Source organism: Pristiophorus japonicus, chromosome 13 (genome assembly GCF_044704955.1).
Source record: "Pristiophorus japonicus isolate sPriJap1 chromosome 13, sPriJap1.hap1, whole genome shotgun sequence".
NCBI lineage: Eukaryota > Metazoa > Chordata > Chondrichthyes > Pristiophoridae > Pristiophorus > Pristiophorus japonicus.
In genome coordinates this window covers 146,937,819-146,956,141 of record NC_091989.1, presented here as the reverse complement: position 1 = coordinate 146,956,141, position 18,323 = coordinate 146,937,819, and the positions used below count along the sequence as shown (strand labels likewise).

The following is an 18,323-nucleotide window of genomic DNA, read 5'->3' as shown; positions in this document are numbered from 1 at the left end:
ACGTGCAGATCCCTCTCTGTCCATGTCTCTAAAATACATGCAGTGTCAGTGTCTGGGCTGGTGCCTGCGAGTGTAAAATCAAGTGACTGTGTCTCTTTATCGTCGATGTCTTCTTCCTCTTCCTCCGCCGACTGGGAAAGTTCCAGTTCTTGGGTATATAAAATGAAAAAGGGACAAGGGTTGGGTTGTGGTGAGAAGAGAGGAGAGAAGTAAGAAGTGCGTGATTACACCATCAGCAGCTTGCGAGTCAGAAGAGATTGCGGGAAGGGGGAGACCTGGGATAACAGAAGGAGGATTAGGTGTGCAGATACCCTCATCATCGATCCCTTCAGCCTCTCCAATGGCATCTCCATTGACGCCCCTTCCTATGACAGCCTGCATGGTCTCCTCCATGGGGCTTAAAACACGCAGTTGAGTTTGTCCTCCTCTAGTTCTTTCCTGCTGCCTGCTGTAATGCGCCACCTTCTCCTGCAAGAAAAAGCTAAGTGTATCAGTGAGTGCCCTGCAATATGTTTGGGTGAATTGGCTATCATGGTTGAACAGCTGCCAGCGTGTACGTGCTCTGAGTTATAAGTGCGAAGCTTGCAACAGTGCTAAGTGTGTGAACTGAAGGGTTGAGTAGGTTTTTGGTAGGTGGGGGCGTAGAGAATTGAGTAATGGATCAGGCTAGTGATGCAGTTGATAGGATATGCTCCGTTGGGCGGCCAACATTGTCCGCATGCCCGACACAAGACTCCCAAAGCAAGTGCTCTTCTCGGAACTTCTACACATCAGGCGATCCCCAGGTGGGCAGAGGAAACGTTTCAAAGCCTCCTTGATAAAATGCAACATCCCCACTGACACCTGGGAATCCCTGGCCAAAGACAACCCCAAATGGAGGAACAGCATCCAGGAGGGCACTGAGCACCTTGAGTCTCGTCACCGAGAACATGCAGAAAACAAGCGCAGGCAGCGGAAGGAGCATGCGGTACATCAGACTCCCCACCCACCCTTTCCTTCAACAACTGTCTGTCCCACCTGTGACAGAGATTGTAATTCCCATATTGAACTGTTCAGTCGCCTGAGAACTCACTTTTAGAGTGGAAGCAAGTCTTCCTCGATTTCAAGGGACTGCCTATGATGATGATGGAGGATACGCCATTTGAAGATCTCACTCACCTTGACATTTCATGTCAGGTCGTTAAACTTCTTCCTGCACTACATCTGTGTTCTTGGAGCAACATTCCTGGCATTGACCTCCCCCACCACTTATTCCCATTGCCTCCTGAGCGTACGTCTGGAGGGCCTTTTGTCCCACTGCGAATATAGGACGTTGCTCCTTCTTTCCACCGCTTCCACCAAGACCTCCAGTGTATTGACTGAAAACCTTGGTGCTCGCTCTCTCGCATGTTCAGCCACTGCTCAAATTATCACAGACCAGATTGACATTTGAAAACACTCCCGCCACTCTGTCTTTAACTAGCACTAGCCACTCGCGATACTGCCACCATCCCCGCCCCCCCCCCACTACATGTGGCCCATGAACAGCATGGATAGTGCTAGCTGCATGCAGCAATCATTTAAAAGGGCAAGCAGCACCCATTTAATGTGCTGTCTGCAATGCAATCAACGGGTGCAAGTTAATCGCATACCAATTTCTCCCCCTATATTCTTCACAATTTAAGATACTTCCTAACTGAAGTTCATAAAAGTATGGTAATAACTATAAAGGATTTAAGTCTACATATATTACGATTATTTTGAATGAAAAAAGGTTTTCTATTACTACCTGCAAGTGGCGCACTATTAAAGCAGCCAGAATGAAACTTAGAACCAATGACCCCAGGAGCATGGAGTTGTTAAACTGCAGGATCCAGACGAGAAGCAAAGCAGCCACATGTACAAGGTATAGTGACGTAACCTGCAACAGAAGAGATATTACACCAATGAAGCCTTCTCCTCACACAAATTATTTTCTCAATCATTTGCCAAAAATTCAAAATAAATGTAAATCACAAAATTATTTTTTAGGCCCCACATTAAGATTTTGAAAGCAAATAACACTAAGTATGTTCTTACATGTGCTAGAAGCAGGCATTTAAATGGTCAATTTTCAAAGGAAAGAGGGCTCAATTTTCCCCAGTGATTTGCGTTGTTTTTTTGGAGCAGGCTGCTCTTTTTGGCCCAATTTGAAAAACCACAGTTTCCCCAATCAATTTGCACTAGTGTAACTCAGTTAGTTACGATTTTTTTAAGTCAGTTTTTTTTTCAGCCAAAGGGGACTTAAGCAGCCACCTACTCCACTTCTGGTCATTTAGGGAAGTTTGGCCAGCTGAGAGTTACTCCAGTTCTGATTAGGCTAGCGTATGTGGCCTCTCCAGAAAAACCTTACCTAGAGTTAAGGAAATCAGCACAGCAGATGCCCAGAGACACAGTGAAAGAATTGAAAAACACATAGCAGCAACTTACCTCCAACCCCGCCCGAAGGCTGTCCGGTCCCATTCTCAGTCCCCGGTTCTCACACACAGACAGACAGGGGAGAGAGAAAGAGAGAGAGAGAGAGAGAGGGAGAAAAAGAGAGGACTGACACTGAGTGTCCCAGGGACCGAGAATGGGACCGGACCGGGAGACAGGGGTCACGGACCGGCAAGCCCTTCGGGCGGGGTTGGAGGTAAGTTGCTTCTATGTGTTTTTCCATTCTTTTAATGTGTTGGGAGCTGGCTGTATGTTTCACTTTGCAGCCTCAGCTCACATTGTGCCCCTGGTTACCATGGCAGCCCGATCTTTGTGGCGCAGATCAAGGCTCCACCCCCAAAACTAAGTCGGGTTAGGCCACGACAAAAATGAAAAAATCCAACGGGGAAACTTAGAACTTTTTTGGCGTACTTGGGCCCCCCAAAAATCGGGCGGAACTCTTCAAGTACGCCCAAAAAATGTTTTGGGGAAAATTGAGCCCATTAGAACCTACATGGTTGTCACAGCAATGATCTATTTTACAATGGCATTCAGCCTTTTTCCTCATTTGTTTTACTTTAATCAGTGGCTAGCCAATGATTTTAAGAAGTGCCTGACAAATTGAATTCAATGTAAACACATATCTTCCCAAGCAGTAAAACAAACAGCATTTTATAATTGAAAACTCAGCCAAGGTCTGTTTTTAATATAAATTTGGTCTGCCAGAACAGTATTTTTTTAAATATTAAATTAAACTAAATACAAGTGATGACCTCAAGTTTCCTGAAGTAGGAGAATTAGGATTCGGAAAAAATATAGATAAATAACGTATACAAGTTAGAATGTTTAAACAGGAGAGCATTTACTGAGTGGTCCGGGATTTGCTGTTATTTGCCAAGTTTCTGCTCTTCCCCAGTGACTTAGCCTTCCACAGCCACATTAAATTTTGGAGTTCAGCTTTTGGGGGCCTCTCTGCTGGACAGCCCACCAGACACCCTTAAGTGAAATAGAGAATTTTACTGACCAGCTTCTCGTTTCTCCCCAGTAAGACCTAGCAAACTCATCTATGAGTAGACATCAGAGTGGAATTCAAAATAGTAGACTCAAAGCATCAATGCAAGGCTAATATCCTAGGCGAAGGCTTTAAGCATTCCCATTGAAGAGGCTTTCCAAAACCTAGAAGCCTATACTCAAACTGACCACATTTCTTACTCTAGTGAAACCCTCTCCCCTTTTAAAAAATAATATTTATCCACCATCTTTTAGTTTCCACACATTGCACATCAATCTCTGCCCAACTGCAGAAACAGTCTGAAATTAGTTATTGCTGGATTTACTCGGGGTCTTCTTACCTGCACTCACCACCCCTAACAATCCAGCTGCGACTAGTAATTTACCAGGTTAGTGAATCCATATTATATTCTGTGGCACAGCATGTGCTGCATTTCCCATGTCAGTTCATACATGCATACATATCAGATTTATTGCACAGTATTAATCTCGTATTACCTTTGATGTAGGCACCATATCGAAACAATCCAAGGAAAAGAGAGCCAGAGCTTGTATTAATAAAATAAACTGGTTAAACTGCCAGGTAATGCAGAAAAGGAATGTCGATGCCATGATCAATGTGAATAACAGCCGCTTAAAATAGAAGAAAAAAAAGTTAAATACAGGTCATAAACCAGAAAATAAATCTGCTTTTAATGTTTGTGCACTGTAACATTCTTTAGTGTTTTCACTCTCTTCATTAGTCAAATTGCCATCAGAATAGGTACATTAGGTGTTAAATCTGCCTACACAAAATGGAAAGTTCAATCTCATCTTCCAGGTACAGCAGCAGGCTATATATGTACAGATGAGTAATATTAGAGTTTACTTCAGTAAATGTATTTTTCCCTCTTTTTCTTGGAGACTTCATTAGACATCAGAGTAGATCACACGATGAACTACAAAGCTGTCATATTAGCTGTGCTATTACTGAAAAACTTTCAGCAAATCTTTGCAGGTAGCTACTAATTTCACTTCAAAATGCTCAAATATATTTATTTTTTGTAACATGGAAAGCACCCAAAAACATTAGAGTCAGCAAGATCAATTGCTCATCTCCCATCTAAGAATTCAAATTTAACATCTGTATATACATTCTTAATTGCTGCAACAACTTTACTTCCTAATAAATAATTTTATTTAACAATGAACTTAAATACAAAGTTAACGATATCCAGTTGTCAGAAATATACTTGCATTCTTCAGGTACAGTAGCACTATTTGTGTATTTACTTTGACACAGCTTTCAAAAGAGTAAAGCTGTCTTCCAAAGATTCATATAGTCTTTGATTTAAAATAAAGTTCAAGTGTTAAATTGGAAGAGAATTTATTCAGTCCGTGCCTATATGATTCTTTCCACTGCAGCTCAAAGGTGTATAAATTACAATTTAAAAATGAACAGTGGAACATTTTGTTCTGAGTACAGCACTTGCATCTTTATAAATTTGCATCGTTAGAGTACTGAATATGGTGTTCCTCTCAGACTACTAACAGTTAGAACATCAAACTTTATAAGCTCTTGCTGCTTCACCAACCTGCACCCCCATACAACATGAGGTATGTGCTTAACTCTCATGCCCTCAGGCAACTATGAACAGGCAATGTGTGCTGGCCTTACCAATGATGCTTCTATCCCAAGAAAAAAGAAAATAGACCTCATATGTTCACCATCATTACAAGAAACCTGATTATATTACACCCTAGTATTTGGAAGTTTTATATTGTTACATACCTTTAAATCACTCTCTGGATATCAAACTCAAACTGGGATGAACTTACTATATAGACAAGGTTGATTCTCTGTTGACATCACTAAGTAGCCATGGTGAGAAACTTATTACAGAATCTAATGCGCTGCATGTTCTTTAATTTATTGTAATGTTTAGTTCTGTATGAAAGAGGAGAGCCAGCGCTGGGAGATGTACTTTAAATATAAGTACTTTTATCTACTGTGTGACCCATAGCATTCATTTTCAAAGAAGACTACCTTTTAAAAATAAGCCATTTCAGGATTTTGCATACAACTTCAAGGGTCAGTCATTTAGATGGAGGCATTCCAATATCAAATAGGAATATTCCTACGAGCAGCAGCCATTATTGAACAGCACACTGCACAATTCATCAAAGTTTAAAAATGACAAGTAACCTCCTGACTGGCACTGTTAAATAAATAAATATACAGCTCTCAATCCCAGCATATTCTGTATGGATTCCTTGTCTCACATCACAGTGCATTCACTTTGCATTTGTGTTGCTCAAATAAAAGTAGATGGTGCGCAACATCATTTCTTTTTTAAATGATCCCTTGTATTTTAATCTCAACTTTTATCAGACCCTGTATATTAGATTAGAAATACCTCTACAACTATAAAGCGCTGCTCCACTTGCTTTACAGCAATAAATTTCTATACTCACAGGGTGAAGTGGTTTTAGCTGTGGTCTGAGGTAGTACGTGATTGCCATTATTTGTAATGAAAAAAATGGAAGTGACCAATTCTCCCTCAAAGGAATGGTGAACTCCACCCTTGTTGTATCTATTCTATAAAGATCAAACAAAAATTAGACAGATCATAAAGGAGCTCAATCTAGACGCATCATTACTTTCAGTTTCTATAGGTGCATAAATTAAGTTGCTGTATAAGAAATGTGAAGTGAAATGGCTTCCAAATTTATAGAAATGGGCAATCTGGCTGCAGTTTACATACAAAATCAAAAAGGTATTAATATGATTTAATTTTGCAGGTTCCAAAACAAAAATATAGCTGTCATAATCTGGAGTCTAACAACAAAGGAATTGATCTTAGATGAATAATGCAGATGGAATTGAGATCAAAATTAACAATGCACTTCACAAAAAGGGGCATCAACAGTTGGTGATCCTGTGCTCAGTACAGTTAATGCACAGACAACATGTAATTTTTCCGCACCACAAAGTGTTGATGCCTACCTGTTTAGGATGTACCATATAGCTGCCAGTGCCCCTGACATCCAGGTATCACTTAGTAACCAGCTGGTAATGTATATTGAAATGACATAGAGGGCCTGGAGTCCAAATACTGTGTACAGGTAGAAGAAAACTGGCTCCAGATAATTCTGTCAAAACATGATGCAAATAACTCTCTTCACAATACTTGGCTACAACATAAACTAACACAGCACCTTACCAAAGCTTGGAATAAACTGCACAAATGTAAACACAAACACATTCATTTTATTATAAAAGTTGACTTTTTACCTGAAGAGGCAAAATTCTGTACAAAATGCTTAGGAAAACCTCTTGGTAAATGTTCATCCGCTTAAGGAGGTTTATGGTCCTCCTTGATTCAGTCTTATTGTCATACAAGAGCTCCTTCAAGCCTTTACATAACAAAGCACAACATTAATAAAAAAAAAGAACTGGATTCTAAGGATAAACATGAATAAATTAGCATGTGACACTCATTTTCAAATTTACAAATATCAGACCATTCTACAAACTTGCATCTGCTATTTTATGACCAATGAGTACTGCAGTCCTTCCCTGCTTATGGCTTTGCCTCCAGCAAAAGTAACAGATTGAATACATTGAAGCCCTATAACATCTTCCAAAAGCAGGCTTGGAGAAATTGAATTATTTTAGTACTTCTTGACAAGCAGGTAAACTCAGGTTATGTACGTTTTTCAAAAAAATCAACTTCAATCTCAGGATTTAGAGATGAAAACAAAATTGTGAAGTTTAACTGCTTTGTACACATGTAGAAAGAAGTATTAACTTCTACTGAATTTTCAGGTTTCAGGGCTATGTGAAAAGTAGACGGGCTGTCTCCTCCAGAAAGCAGGAGTTAGTACTGCAAGTGCTGGAAATACTAGATTACACTGACATTTGCCAAACTATTAACTTTTGCAGTGTACTTTGTAATATCTACAAAAGTACAACATCAGTAAGAACACAAAGCTGTAATATCAAGAGAGTTATTTTCTTGAATGGCATTTTCACTTACTACGAAAGAAAATATCAATCTGGTTAGATTTTTGAAAAAATGACAATAGTAGCCTGTCCAAGTCCGTGCCCAGTGCAGTGCACATCAGAAATTGAAGGCATGTTGCAGGCAGCATGCCCATGACATTTCTGATACATACCGGTGGCAGCTGACGATTCTCAAAATCTACCCTAACATTGCTAGCATAAAACATCATTTACAGCAGTGTCAACATGAACCTTAGCAATAATGTAATCACCTTGGATTATGGTTGGGGCCTGCAGCATCTGCTTGTAATATGAATAATACAGACCACATTCTGTCCTGAAGGAGATTTCCTGCTCTACCTCCTGCACATAAAACAGAATGCAATTGTGTTCAGTACAATTTGAACAAACAGAATGTACTTCTGTTAGTAACACAAGTGTTACTAAAGGTACACTTAAAATTTATATTCTGAAAAAAAAACTAATATAAAAGGGATTAAAAGCACAGCAAGAATTGTAAACGCTCAAGAGATTCACCATGGTGGAACCAGGATGCAGGTTATTTAATACAGCTGACGGAGTTGAAAAAGCTGCCACACCAAATAGACCATTTGCTACTGCCATGCTTTTTAAAATATTTAGTAATCGTCAAAAGATTTTTGCTATTCAAAAGTAATATGCTAATGACCACACCAGCTATAGTACCAATAGGCATTAAAAGAAAGGAACATGTTTCTATAATTCAAGTTTTTTTAAAAAAGAACAAATTTGATTTGGAGATAATAAAGATAGGTCAACATCCTGTAAATGTTTAGGAATACCACTGTTTTAGTTGATTAAAAATGTAGTTCAGGTGACGCCCAGCTGGTAACCTAAAGGAGAAACTCTAAAACCAGATGCTGATTTTTGAAATTAGTATCACCCAGAGAGCCAGGAGAGTGAATGTGAAGCAAGGCAGTTTAATCATATCATGTGGACCCAGTGAGTACAAACAGTTCCTTGGTCTAAACAACTGGGACCCAGAAGCTCTATATCCCTTCACCCACATTGCTACTGGATTCAGGGCAAGCCTCTGCGTCCAAAAACTAGGGGACCTCATGGAATGCTGCGTTAGCCCATTCCTCCCCCACCCAGCATCTACAGGAATGGGAGAAGAGTGTTTTCTTCTCTGGCTGAAAGTCCTGGGATCCTGTAAATGGCTGACAAGCAGACCCCCAGCTGCTCTCCACACTTCCCTGTGTCAGCCTGCTAAAACTGACAGGATCATTGCCTCCTGCTGTTAGCCCAGATTCCCTGCAGAGTACTTTGAACAAGAAGTTCTGAACCTTTAAAATCTTGTCAGCAGATTCAACTTTGAAATAAACAGTTGATCTGATAACTGGTGAAAAAGAGGCAGTACTAAACTTTACCTCACAAACGCCCCCCGATACTGAGCCAGACCCAAGGACTTCAAGTGTCCCGAAAACTGCTGTGGACAGTCCTATGACAGTCCTTAGGGAACATATAATCATCAGACCACAACTGAAAAAGCACAAAATGCTCCAGAGCTAAAAAGATTTTGAGTGGAAGATAATGGATCCTGAGACCCAATGCAAGAGATCGAAGCTGGACGGCACAGAAAGGACTCCAATTCAGGCCAGAGGAGGTTAAATAATCTGTTGTCCAAGGTGCAGAGAAGGTATTCACGTTCAGCAGAGCAAAGTATTAGGATCCCGTTAACAAGTCCAGTGGCAGCATTCCCACTTCCGAGTCAGAAGGCCGTGGATTGAGATCCCACATCAGAGACTTGCCCAAATAATCTAGGCTGACACTGCAGTGCAGTGAGAGAGTCCTGCACTGATGTAGGTACAGTCCCCACCACTTATAGCAGCCATGTTCAGAGCCTGGAGGCTGCTCCTGTTAGAAAAATAAATGGCACTCAATGCTGTTCCAATGAAATCAGTGAGTATGCAAAATATTCTATTTCACTGTAGACCATAGAACTTCTAACCACCTAGCAGAAAGCCAAAGATGTTTTGATGAACTTTCCCCTCCCTCAACTATCACCAGAGCATGCCCAGTCACTGGACTCTTCAATGCAGGCTAAACTAATCCACTCAGGCTTCATCTGAGATGGAGAGAGGGGAGGGATTTATTTGTCAGGTGAAGCTTTTTATCATGGGCTTATAACCAAAAGTTACTGATGAGAATTGCTAAGAATTTGGATTGTTTGCTTTGGAAAAGATAGTGTAAAGTTGTGTTTCTGTAATGTTTAGTCTGATCTGCAGATTTCCAGCATGGTTTTTTTCTCTTTGTTTGGAGAAACCTTAAGCACATGATGTGCGGGCCATACTTAAATTTGGTTAAATTTTGATGTTAACGAAGAACTGAAGATTGCACAGTTGACTATCTGATAACATTAAAAACATGAACATTCAAGCACATAAATGTTCCTTGCACAACAGTTATAGTTGTAAGACAGCAACAGTGAAGATCAAGGAGGTAAGGGCTACATCGTCAAAGTAGATAATAATTCATCCATTATTGGAGTTGGTAAACAGGTATTTAGGATGTAATTTATTGAGCAATTTTTCAAATGTTAAAGAAATGCTCCAAGATAAAGCACAACAATGCCTTGAGTTCTTTTTTGAAAAAGATAGTCAATGAACAAAAATTTTGATTCTAATAAATTAAAATAGACAACAAAACAGTCAACAAATGTCAGCATGCTCACCAAACAAAATGCTTCAGGACTAATGCTATTAACAGGCTGAAAAGTGACTCAATTAACTGCAGCAATGATAAGATACACAGCTTCCTAAATATATACAGCAGGATAAATAAGTACAATTTCCATACATCTCATTCACCCTCTACTATGGGCTGAAAGTACGACAACATTATTAGCACATTAGATGAAAACACAGAGGTTGCCTTTCTAAATCTTTTCCTTTGAAAGACAATTAGAAAAACGCTCACCTGTATATTTGAAAACCAGAGGAAATTCTCATGTAGAGACTGAACATACCAGGAGTGAAAATATCCCAGTACTAATCCCACTGAGAGAGCTAGCAGTGGGACAATCCCCGTTCTCCATAGAGGTGACCAGATCCCAGTAACTACCACCTCAGGAGGCAAGATGTTACTACTTCCATCAGTGCCAGCTTGAACATCAATTTGTTTATGATTTCTTTCCAAACTATGCTGTGAAGCATCACTGATAATTTCAGATTGCTTTTTCCTCTTCCTTAATATCATGATAATATGCCACTGGGTGTAAAGAAATCTCAGTCGTCTTTTGCTTTCTGTCTCAGGACCACAAATGGCCAGGACACTGCTCTGTTCAATGTAGCACCTGTCTTCATTAAAAATCCAAGACATGATAAGGCAGCAATGAGTCATCCCATGGGTTGCTATAGAATCTAAATTGTAAACATTCAGTCTGAAGCATTATCTTACTTCTTTCAGTCATTGGTGATATCCTCTTACTACAACCATCCAAAATAAACAATGTTAATAATGCAGAACACAATGTTATCTAGCACATATGTAATAGTTCTGGACTCTAGCTTATTTAGTTTGACAATGGGGATGTTAAATCATTAAAAAAAAACTACAATATGTCTAAAGTAATTAAACCTATTCAAAATAAATACAAGTAGAATTAACCAGATGAGTAACAGCTTATCAAATTTCACAGCATTTAGTGCTTGACAAATAGCAGCCAAAAAAAAATCACTCATAAGCCCCAATTTATTTCAGAACCAACATTTTTGATTGGATACAGCTGTTACTTAGCTTAAATAATGAACTCCAAACCGCTGCACAAACACAGTAGAATAATCTGTGGTAGATCCAGCCTGGCTACATCCTGGATGGAAAATGTCAAAAAGCACAGTAGCTGAGAGTAGCTTGCATAGTCAAAACATTATGTTTGGAATGATCACCTGCCATTTGCTAAGTAAACGCGGATCAGACGTGAGCACGGTGCTGTCATTCAAGATCCAGACATAGTAGCAGACCTAGTCTGTAGGGAAGGAAAGTAGTAAAATTATTTTCACCAAGCTTCTATAAGTACCGTCCTGTGTACTCCCAAGACAAACAGCAAGAACCAACAAAGGGCAAATGACAGCACTATGCCCACTTCTGAAATGCGTTTTACTACTCAGACATTTTTGACTATGCACACTCTTCTTAGCTACTTTGATTAACATTTCCATCCAGGATGTAGCCAGGCTGGACTTACCATGGATACTAATCTGTTTGTGCAGAGGCTTAGAGGTAGTAGAGGTATGTGTTTAAACAAAGCAACAGCTGTATCCAACCAAAAATGCACCAAACTTCAAGGTACACAACATTTACCAGAGAATTACGCATGCTTAAATGAAAGCTTTGCAACAGCTGCTTTTCTTCCACCTTTATCATAACAGTTTCCAAAAAGTTGCAATATTTAAATCAATGGGCCTAAAATTGCGGCCTCACCGGTATGCATGGCCCCGGTGAGGCCTCACAAAAGCCGGTTCTCGGGGCGTGATGCACATGCGCCGAAAACCGGCTTTTCTGATCTGCCAAAATTTCTTCAGACAGACTGAACGCATCTCCGGGAGAAGAACATCCGCACGGGAGAGATTGGGCTAATTGCCCATCTCTTGCCCAGCGAATGTCCTTCAAACTTTTACGCCTGGGAAAAGCAGGCGCATAAGCTTACTTTTACCAGCATAACACTTTTAAAACATAGAAAAATGAAATATAATCATTTATGTTTATGTTAAAAACCCTGTCCATTAAGGTAAGTTTATGTTTAACCCTATTAAAACACACTAAAAAAAAATTCCCCCAAATATTTTTTTTCTAAAACATTTAATTACATTTAATTTCAATTAATTTTAACTTTGTGAGGTGCTTTAAAAAAAAATTGTGCTGTGTTTTGGTGTTTTAGGGGGTTATTCTCATTGATAGTAATGGGAACTCGTACAAACGGAGTTCTCATTATTATCAATGAGAATACTACAGTGATTGGTGGTCCAGGCCCACGTGATTCAAACATAGATGTCCGTACGTGAAAGACAGATCCCCGTACGCTGCGCAGCAAATTAAGGCCTCGGACCAGCATCCTACAGGGACCAACAGGTAGTTTTGTAGATGTTTTTCGGGTCAGATGTGTTCGTACGAAGGAAGCCTCCGACCACAATCCCCACCAACCCCCCCCCCCCCCCCAACAGAATATGCCATGTCAATAAACTCCTCTGAAACACTAGTCTCAATAATCTCTCCTTCTGAAGGGAGTTTCAACAGTAATATTGCATAAGGTGCCTTTCTTTTTTTTCCAATTGTAATATTCAATCATATACTAAATAAAAGCATAACATTCTCAGAGTTTTCCTGATCAATTACCTATTCAGCTGAAAATTACCACGGCTGCTTGGGAAACTGAATTAGATTTTTTTCTGTGCTTGATCACTGCTAAATTATGTACAATATATAAGCACTGCGAACAGAAAAGCTGGAAGTTATCACTTTCTATGAGAGAGCACCAAGGAAGGAATATTAAGCTGTGGAGTTCAAAGAAAGATGATAATACAACACAGCCATATAATGCAGCACCACAGAGGCCAGAACAAGCTGGGGTACACCAAAGCAAGAAGGCACTGCTGTTGCCAAAGTGAAGTACAAGAATGAAATCTGCCACTGTTGAATTGAATAGGAAAGAAACAGAATTCATATGGATAGAAATAATACTTAAGAAGAGATCGATCATGCTAAAAGGGCTGCACTAAAGACCACCGATAGTGGAAAGGAGGTGAAGGAAGAAATATGTAAGCAGATATGTGAAACTAGTAAAGGATGTGAAATAATAATCATGGGAGATTTTAATTACCCCCAAATAAACTGGCAAGAAGAGGTAGTGAAAGGGATACAGGGAATGGAGTTTTTACAATTGGCCGAAAATTGCAGCCTCACCGGGTATGTACGCAATGTGCATGCGCCGAGAACCGGCTTTTCCGATCTGTAAAAATTTCTTTAGACAGATCCAATGCATCCCTGAAGGAAGGACATCCGTGGGGCAGAGATTGGGTTATTTGCCCAACTCTTGCCTAACGAATGTCTTTTAAACTCTTACGCCTGGTATAGCTTACTTTTACCAGCTTAAGAGTTTTAAAACATAGAAAAATGTAATTTAATCACTCATTTTTATATTTAAAACCCTGCCCATTAAGATAAGTTTATTGTAACCCTATTAAAACACATTAAAAAAAAAATTAAAATTTTCTAAAACATTTAATTACATTCAATTTCTATTAATTTTAAATATGTGAGGTGTTTTTTTTTTTATTTATTGTGTTGTGTTTCGGTGTTTTAGGGGGGTATTCTCATTGATAGTAATGGGAGCCACGACATAGAGCTCCCATTGTTATCAATGAGAATACTACAAAGTGACTCGTGGTCCAGGCTCACGTGATTCCAGCATATGCGTATGTATCTGAAAGACACGTTCCCGTGCGCTGCGCAGTGAATGAAGGCTTCCGACCTACATTCCTCCAGGATTACCAGGTATTTTCGTAATGGATCTAGTAATGGGAAAGAACCAGAACAGATAAGAGAAGTAAGCACAGAGGAACATCTAGGCAATAGTGATCACAAGATAATAAGGTTTAAGATAAAGATTGAGATGGACATAAGTAAGACAAAGGCCAAAGTAATAAATTGGGAAATTTATATCACTATATAAAATTATATCACTCGACACGAAAGGTCCGTATAGAGAGAAACAAATTGTTTATTAAAACCTGATTAATCAAGAGAGAACCGGTTGCAACAGTGTGCCTGCTGGTCGCTCTCCTCGCCGGTCTCATAGGACAGGCTGCGCAATTACAGTTTATAGAGTCGAAATACAGTCAAAATGGTGAAACTAGGCGGGGAAGTGTTCCATTCATCATTTGCCACCAGTCCCCGCCCACCTGCTACTAATACATTGGTTAATACAGTTTTCAGCAAGGTCATTGGTTACTACAGTTACATTAATTTTATTGGTTACAGTAATTTCTAACGATTCCATTAGTACATTCAGTTCTGACGACTGTTGCTTGGGATAAGCCCCCTACAGGTTATGTGTTACATTTCTGGGAACGTCTTCCCAGGCTCACTCTCAGGCTCGTGTCCTCGACAGCCATCTGGCTACCCCTCTGCTAAAAGAGGCTTTGTTCCTGTTATCTCATGTGGCTGGAACATAGTGGCCTCTTCTTGTTATTTCTGAGAGCTGTCTACATAAATCTTGTGGGTGTTCTTATCTCCTCAGGAGAATTTCTCTGACCTTCTGTGTTTCAGCCTAATTGCTGGGATGTGGGATTCAGCTATTCTATAATGAACGCATTTAAACCTCTCTCTCAGCCTTTCTTACTTTATATTTTAACTACACAGAATCACTTTACCCCTGATTAAGGTTTTTACAATCCCCCATTTGATCAGGTGGTAACCCCTAATACCCACCATGAACAACAATTTTCCTTTCCCTGCCTTGATTCGTGTGTCTCCCAACTCGGTTTTGTTGATCAAGCGATAGGATTGGGACACTCACGATTCATATCAAGTATTCGTGCCGTCTTTGTGTTTGATTCCCCTTTTTGGATCTAGCAAAGGCTTTCTGCATTCTTGATTACAGGCCTTAGCCAACATCTTCGCTCTGCGTCTCTTATATCTGCCTGCATATTCTCCCAGGAGTATCAGCACCACTATCAGCTGCACTAGGACTAACACATGGGACATAATTCTGATCCCTAGCTTGTAACTTTGCTCGGGTATGTCTCTTCAGTTTTTGCACTTGTTACATAACATCAACAACCAACTCAAGGCTATTACTATCTGTACTGCCACTAGGGTATGTAAAAGGATGCTTATCCACGGATGTATAATCTCAAATACCGAGGCGGGTTTTTCAGGTTATCCTTTATTTCACTGTCCAGTTCTTTGCCTTTATCCTTTAGTTCATATCTTTTAATGTTATTTCTTAATGGTCCTTTGAGCTCAGTTAAATCTTCAAGTAACAGGGGAATTAATTGGTGGTGCTTGCTCTTCCATGTAATCATCAATGTCTTGCTTAATCTCATCGCTTATATGTAATGTCATTGTCTTCCTGGCGTGTAAATACATCATGCGTGCTCTTCCCACTGCCACTGACACTCTTGGAGTGAAGACATTGTAATGTTACAAGTCAAGCCTCCGCAATCGTAAATTCCCAGGCTAGTTACCACGCAATATTCTCCTCGTCCTTCATAGGCATAATGTGTGGGTTCGGTTCGGGCAGGGCTTATTCCAATGACACATCCTTCCGTAGTATTGTCAAACCCGCAGCTATCCTTGCTCCCGTCTCCCACTGGGTGAGGGCATATAGTTAGGCTTCCTTCCCTCCAGCACCCGGTTAAAGATATTCCCCTTATATTTCCATTCTTTTTGATCGCATACTGGTCCATCGCGGATGTACTCTTCCCCTCGTATTATCCCTATGTTTTCAACTTCCTATTGAAGATACAGGTACACGCCTTGGTTTGTTACGGGGATTACTAGTATCGTCCTCTTATTCCTGCTTATTTAGCTCGTTAATTGTTCGTGCATGGCCTTCCAATACGGATATAGTTTGGATGTTTTAGATCCTAACTCTGAAGATTCTATCCCTATCCTGGCCCGTTTTCTCATTAGTACCTCCATCGTTCCCCTCAAACTATCTACTCCTGCTTGGATCGCCTGTATATCTAGTGCACCTACTAGAGAAGTCCCTTTACTTATTTCAGTTAATAAGTCATTCCCTATAGATCTCCTCTGTCTTCCTGCTTTGTGTCTCAGCTGCTTGTGATACTCCCTTGCTCCTGATGCGTCACTAGCTTTTCTCAGGATTGTGTCTACCAATCGTTTGTACAACGCTTTAGTCTTGGGGCTAAACTTTTCTGACAGGTATGGCACTGTTAAATTGATGCTCACAGGTAACACTTCATGCTGCACATTGTCAAATAACAACATTCCCTCCGATCTCATCACCAACCCGCTAGGCGGCCCTTCAGTAAGTGGGGGGGGGGGGGGGGGGGAAGTAATTGGTGGTAGTCTTGTTGGTTCTGGGGTCATGACTATAGGTTTTTGACAATTAATCATCACCGCTGGACCTGAACACTTTCTCTCTTCCTGACATATGACCCATTCTATTGCTCTTAACGAGGACAGCTCTCAGACCATGTCCCTCTCTGGGTCCAGACAATGTACTATTACTTCTGTTCCAGGTTTAACTACCATGTGCTTTCCCGAGGTTAATTCCCCTGGTTTACAATATTCAGGTAACATTTTGTTACCCACTTATCTTGTGGTTTCAAGATAAAATGGTTCTGACATTCGGATGTTGCCCCCTAGGGGCTGTTTTACATAGTTGTTGTACCCTCTGGTGTGGGTATTTGCTTCTGGGCTCTCTAAATGCAGCCTTGTAGCTTGTCCTTGTAGAATCATAAGGGCGGTGGTGATCACGTTTATATACATTCTGTTGATAAAACATATCCTGGACATTCCAGGTTTTTAAGTTAGATTTTTACCATTTCTATTTCAATTGGATTGTTTGCACCATTTCTCCAGGCATGTGCCCTTTTCCAGATCCATTTTATTACAGCTAGTACCCTAAAATTGCAAATATACATCCTAATCCTCTAAAAAGTCCATCTGTCGTATCTTTATATTCTTTCAGCTGGGACCAGTGCTTCCACCGCCCCCTAACTTTCATATTCACGCAAGCACACGTATCTCCACTAATTAATACCCCATATGGTCCGCTCCACCCTGGTTTCTCTGCCACTTCCTTAACCATTACCTTCGCCCCACCTCGGGGATTATAGCCGAGGCGGTTACCTCACCACCTTTGTCCTCCTCCTTCTGCCTTTCTCGGACCTTCTGTCGCATACCTTTCAACTGCTCACTCAATTCCCTCACATACTTTCTGATTCTGTCTCGTAGGGGGCCTAAGTCGGCTTCTCCTGTCACTATTCCTTCTGGTAACCTCATTGCCTTGTTCAAGGCGGTTTTAAGGGTCCGATTCATTCTCTCTACCATCCCTGAAATCTAGGGATGATATGGGATGTGAAACTTTGTTTAATATTGAAAATTCTACATTTCTTTTATCACTTGACCTGTGAAATGAGTCCCTTGATCCGAGTCAATCATGTAGTAATAGGACTGCCTCCCATTTTGCCCGGCGGACATTGGAGACGGCCCGGAGCTTCCCTGTATTTAGCATTTCCACCAGTGTGTGTTTTGCTTGCACTATTATTTCTCCTGTCAGTATGACAGGCTCGCTAATTTTGGCTGCCCAAGTGGCACAATCCAGTGCGGCCAGGCATCTGGACAGACCGGCAGCCGCTGGTGATTGCTGTGTCGAGTAGTAAGCTGCGAGTCTCATCCTATCCCCATTCCCCATGCATTTGTGTCATCACGGCTTGATAGAAGCCTCCCTGGTTCTCACAATATATATGGAATGGGAGGATCCATGTTCGGGAGTCTCAGCCCTGGAGCTGACATTAGGCCTTCCTTCAGATTACCGTATGCCGTCTCTTGTTCGGGGCCCCACTCTATAGTTTCTAAGGATGGTTTTCCCCCTTTCACTAGCTGCTGTATTGGTTCTGCAATCCATTAAATATTGTGGCTGGGCTGGCCACGATAGGATGTTGACGGGGAGTCACTTTATTGAGGGCAGTATAATCAATAGGTACCCGGTATGATCCATCCGGCTTTCGCATGGGCCAAACAGGGGAGTTTGTTGTTCCCTCTACCTCTCGGCGTATACCGCATACTTTGTCCCCCGAAGGTATTTCTAGATTGTTTCCAAACCTTTTAGTTTTATTTCTTTTTCGAAAAAAAGAGACCAGATTTAATGTTTTATTTTAAATGT

The 18,323-nt window shown here is 40.6% G+C and overlaps 1 protein-coding gene across 2 annotated transcripts in view; it reads right to left on the bottom strand.

Annotated features, from left to right (window-relative positions):
* The window catches only part of dpy19l3 (dpy-19 like C-mannosyltransferase 3), a 171,592-nt gene that overhangs the window by 76,373 nt on the left and 76,896 nt on the right, over positions 1 to 18,323 (bottom strand). For both annotated transcript variants that reach the window (XM_070898088.1, XM_070898087.1), the window contains exons 4-9: positions 7,702 to 7,792; positions 6,719 to 6,840; positions 6,431 to 6,576; positions 5,899 to 6,022; positions 3,943 to 4,077; positions 1,769 to 1,900 (exon numbers count right to left, since the gene is read on the bottom strand). In XM_070898088.1, the coding sequence (XP_070754189.1) occupies positions 1,769 to 1,900; positions 3,943 to 4,077; positions 5,899 to 6,022; positions 6,431 to 6,576; positions 6,719 to 6,840; positions 7,702 to 7,792 (750 nt within the window). The remainder of the gene's footprint in view (positions 1 to 1,768; positions 1,901 to 3,942; positions 4,078 to 5,898; positions 6,023 to 6,430; positions 6,577 to 6,718; positions 6,841 to 7,701; positions 7,793 to 18,323) is intronic.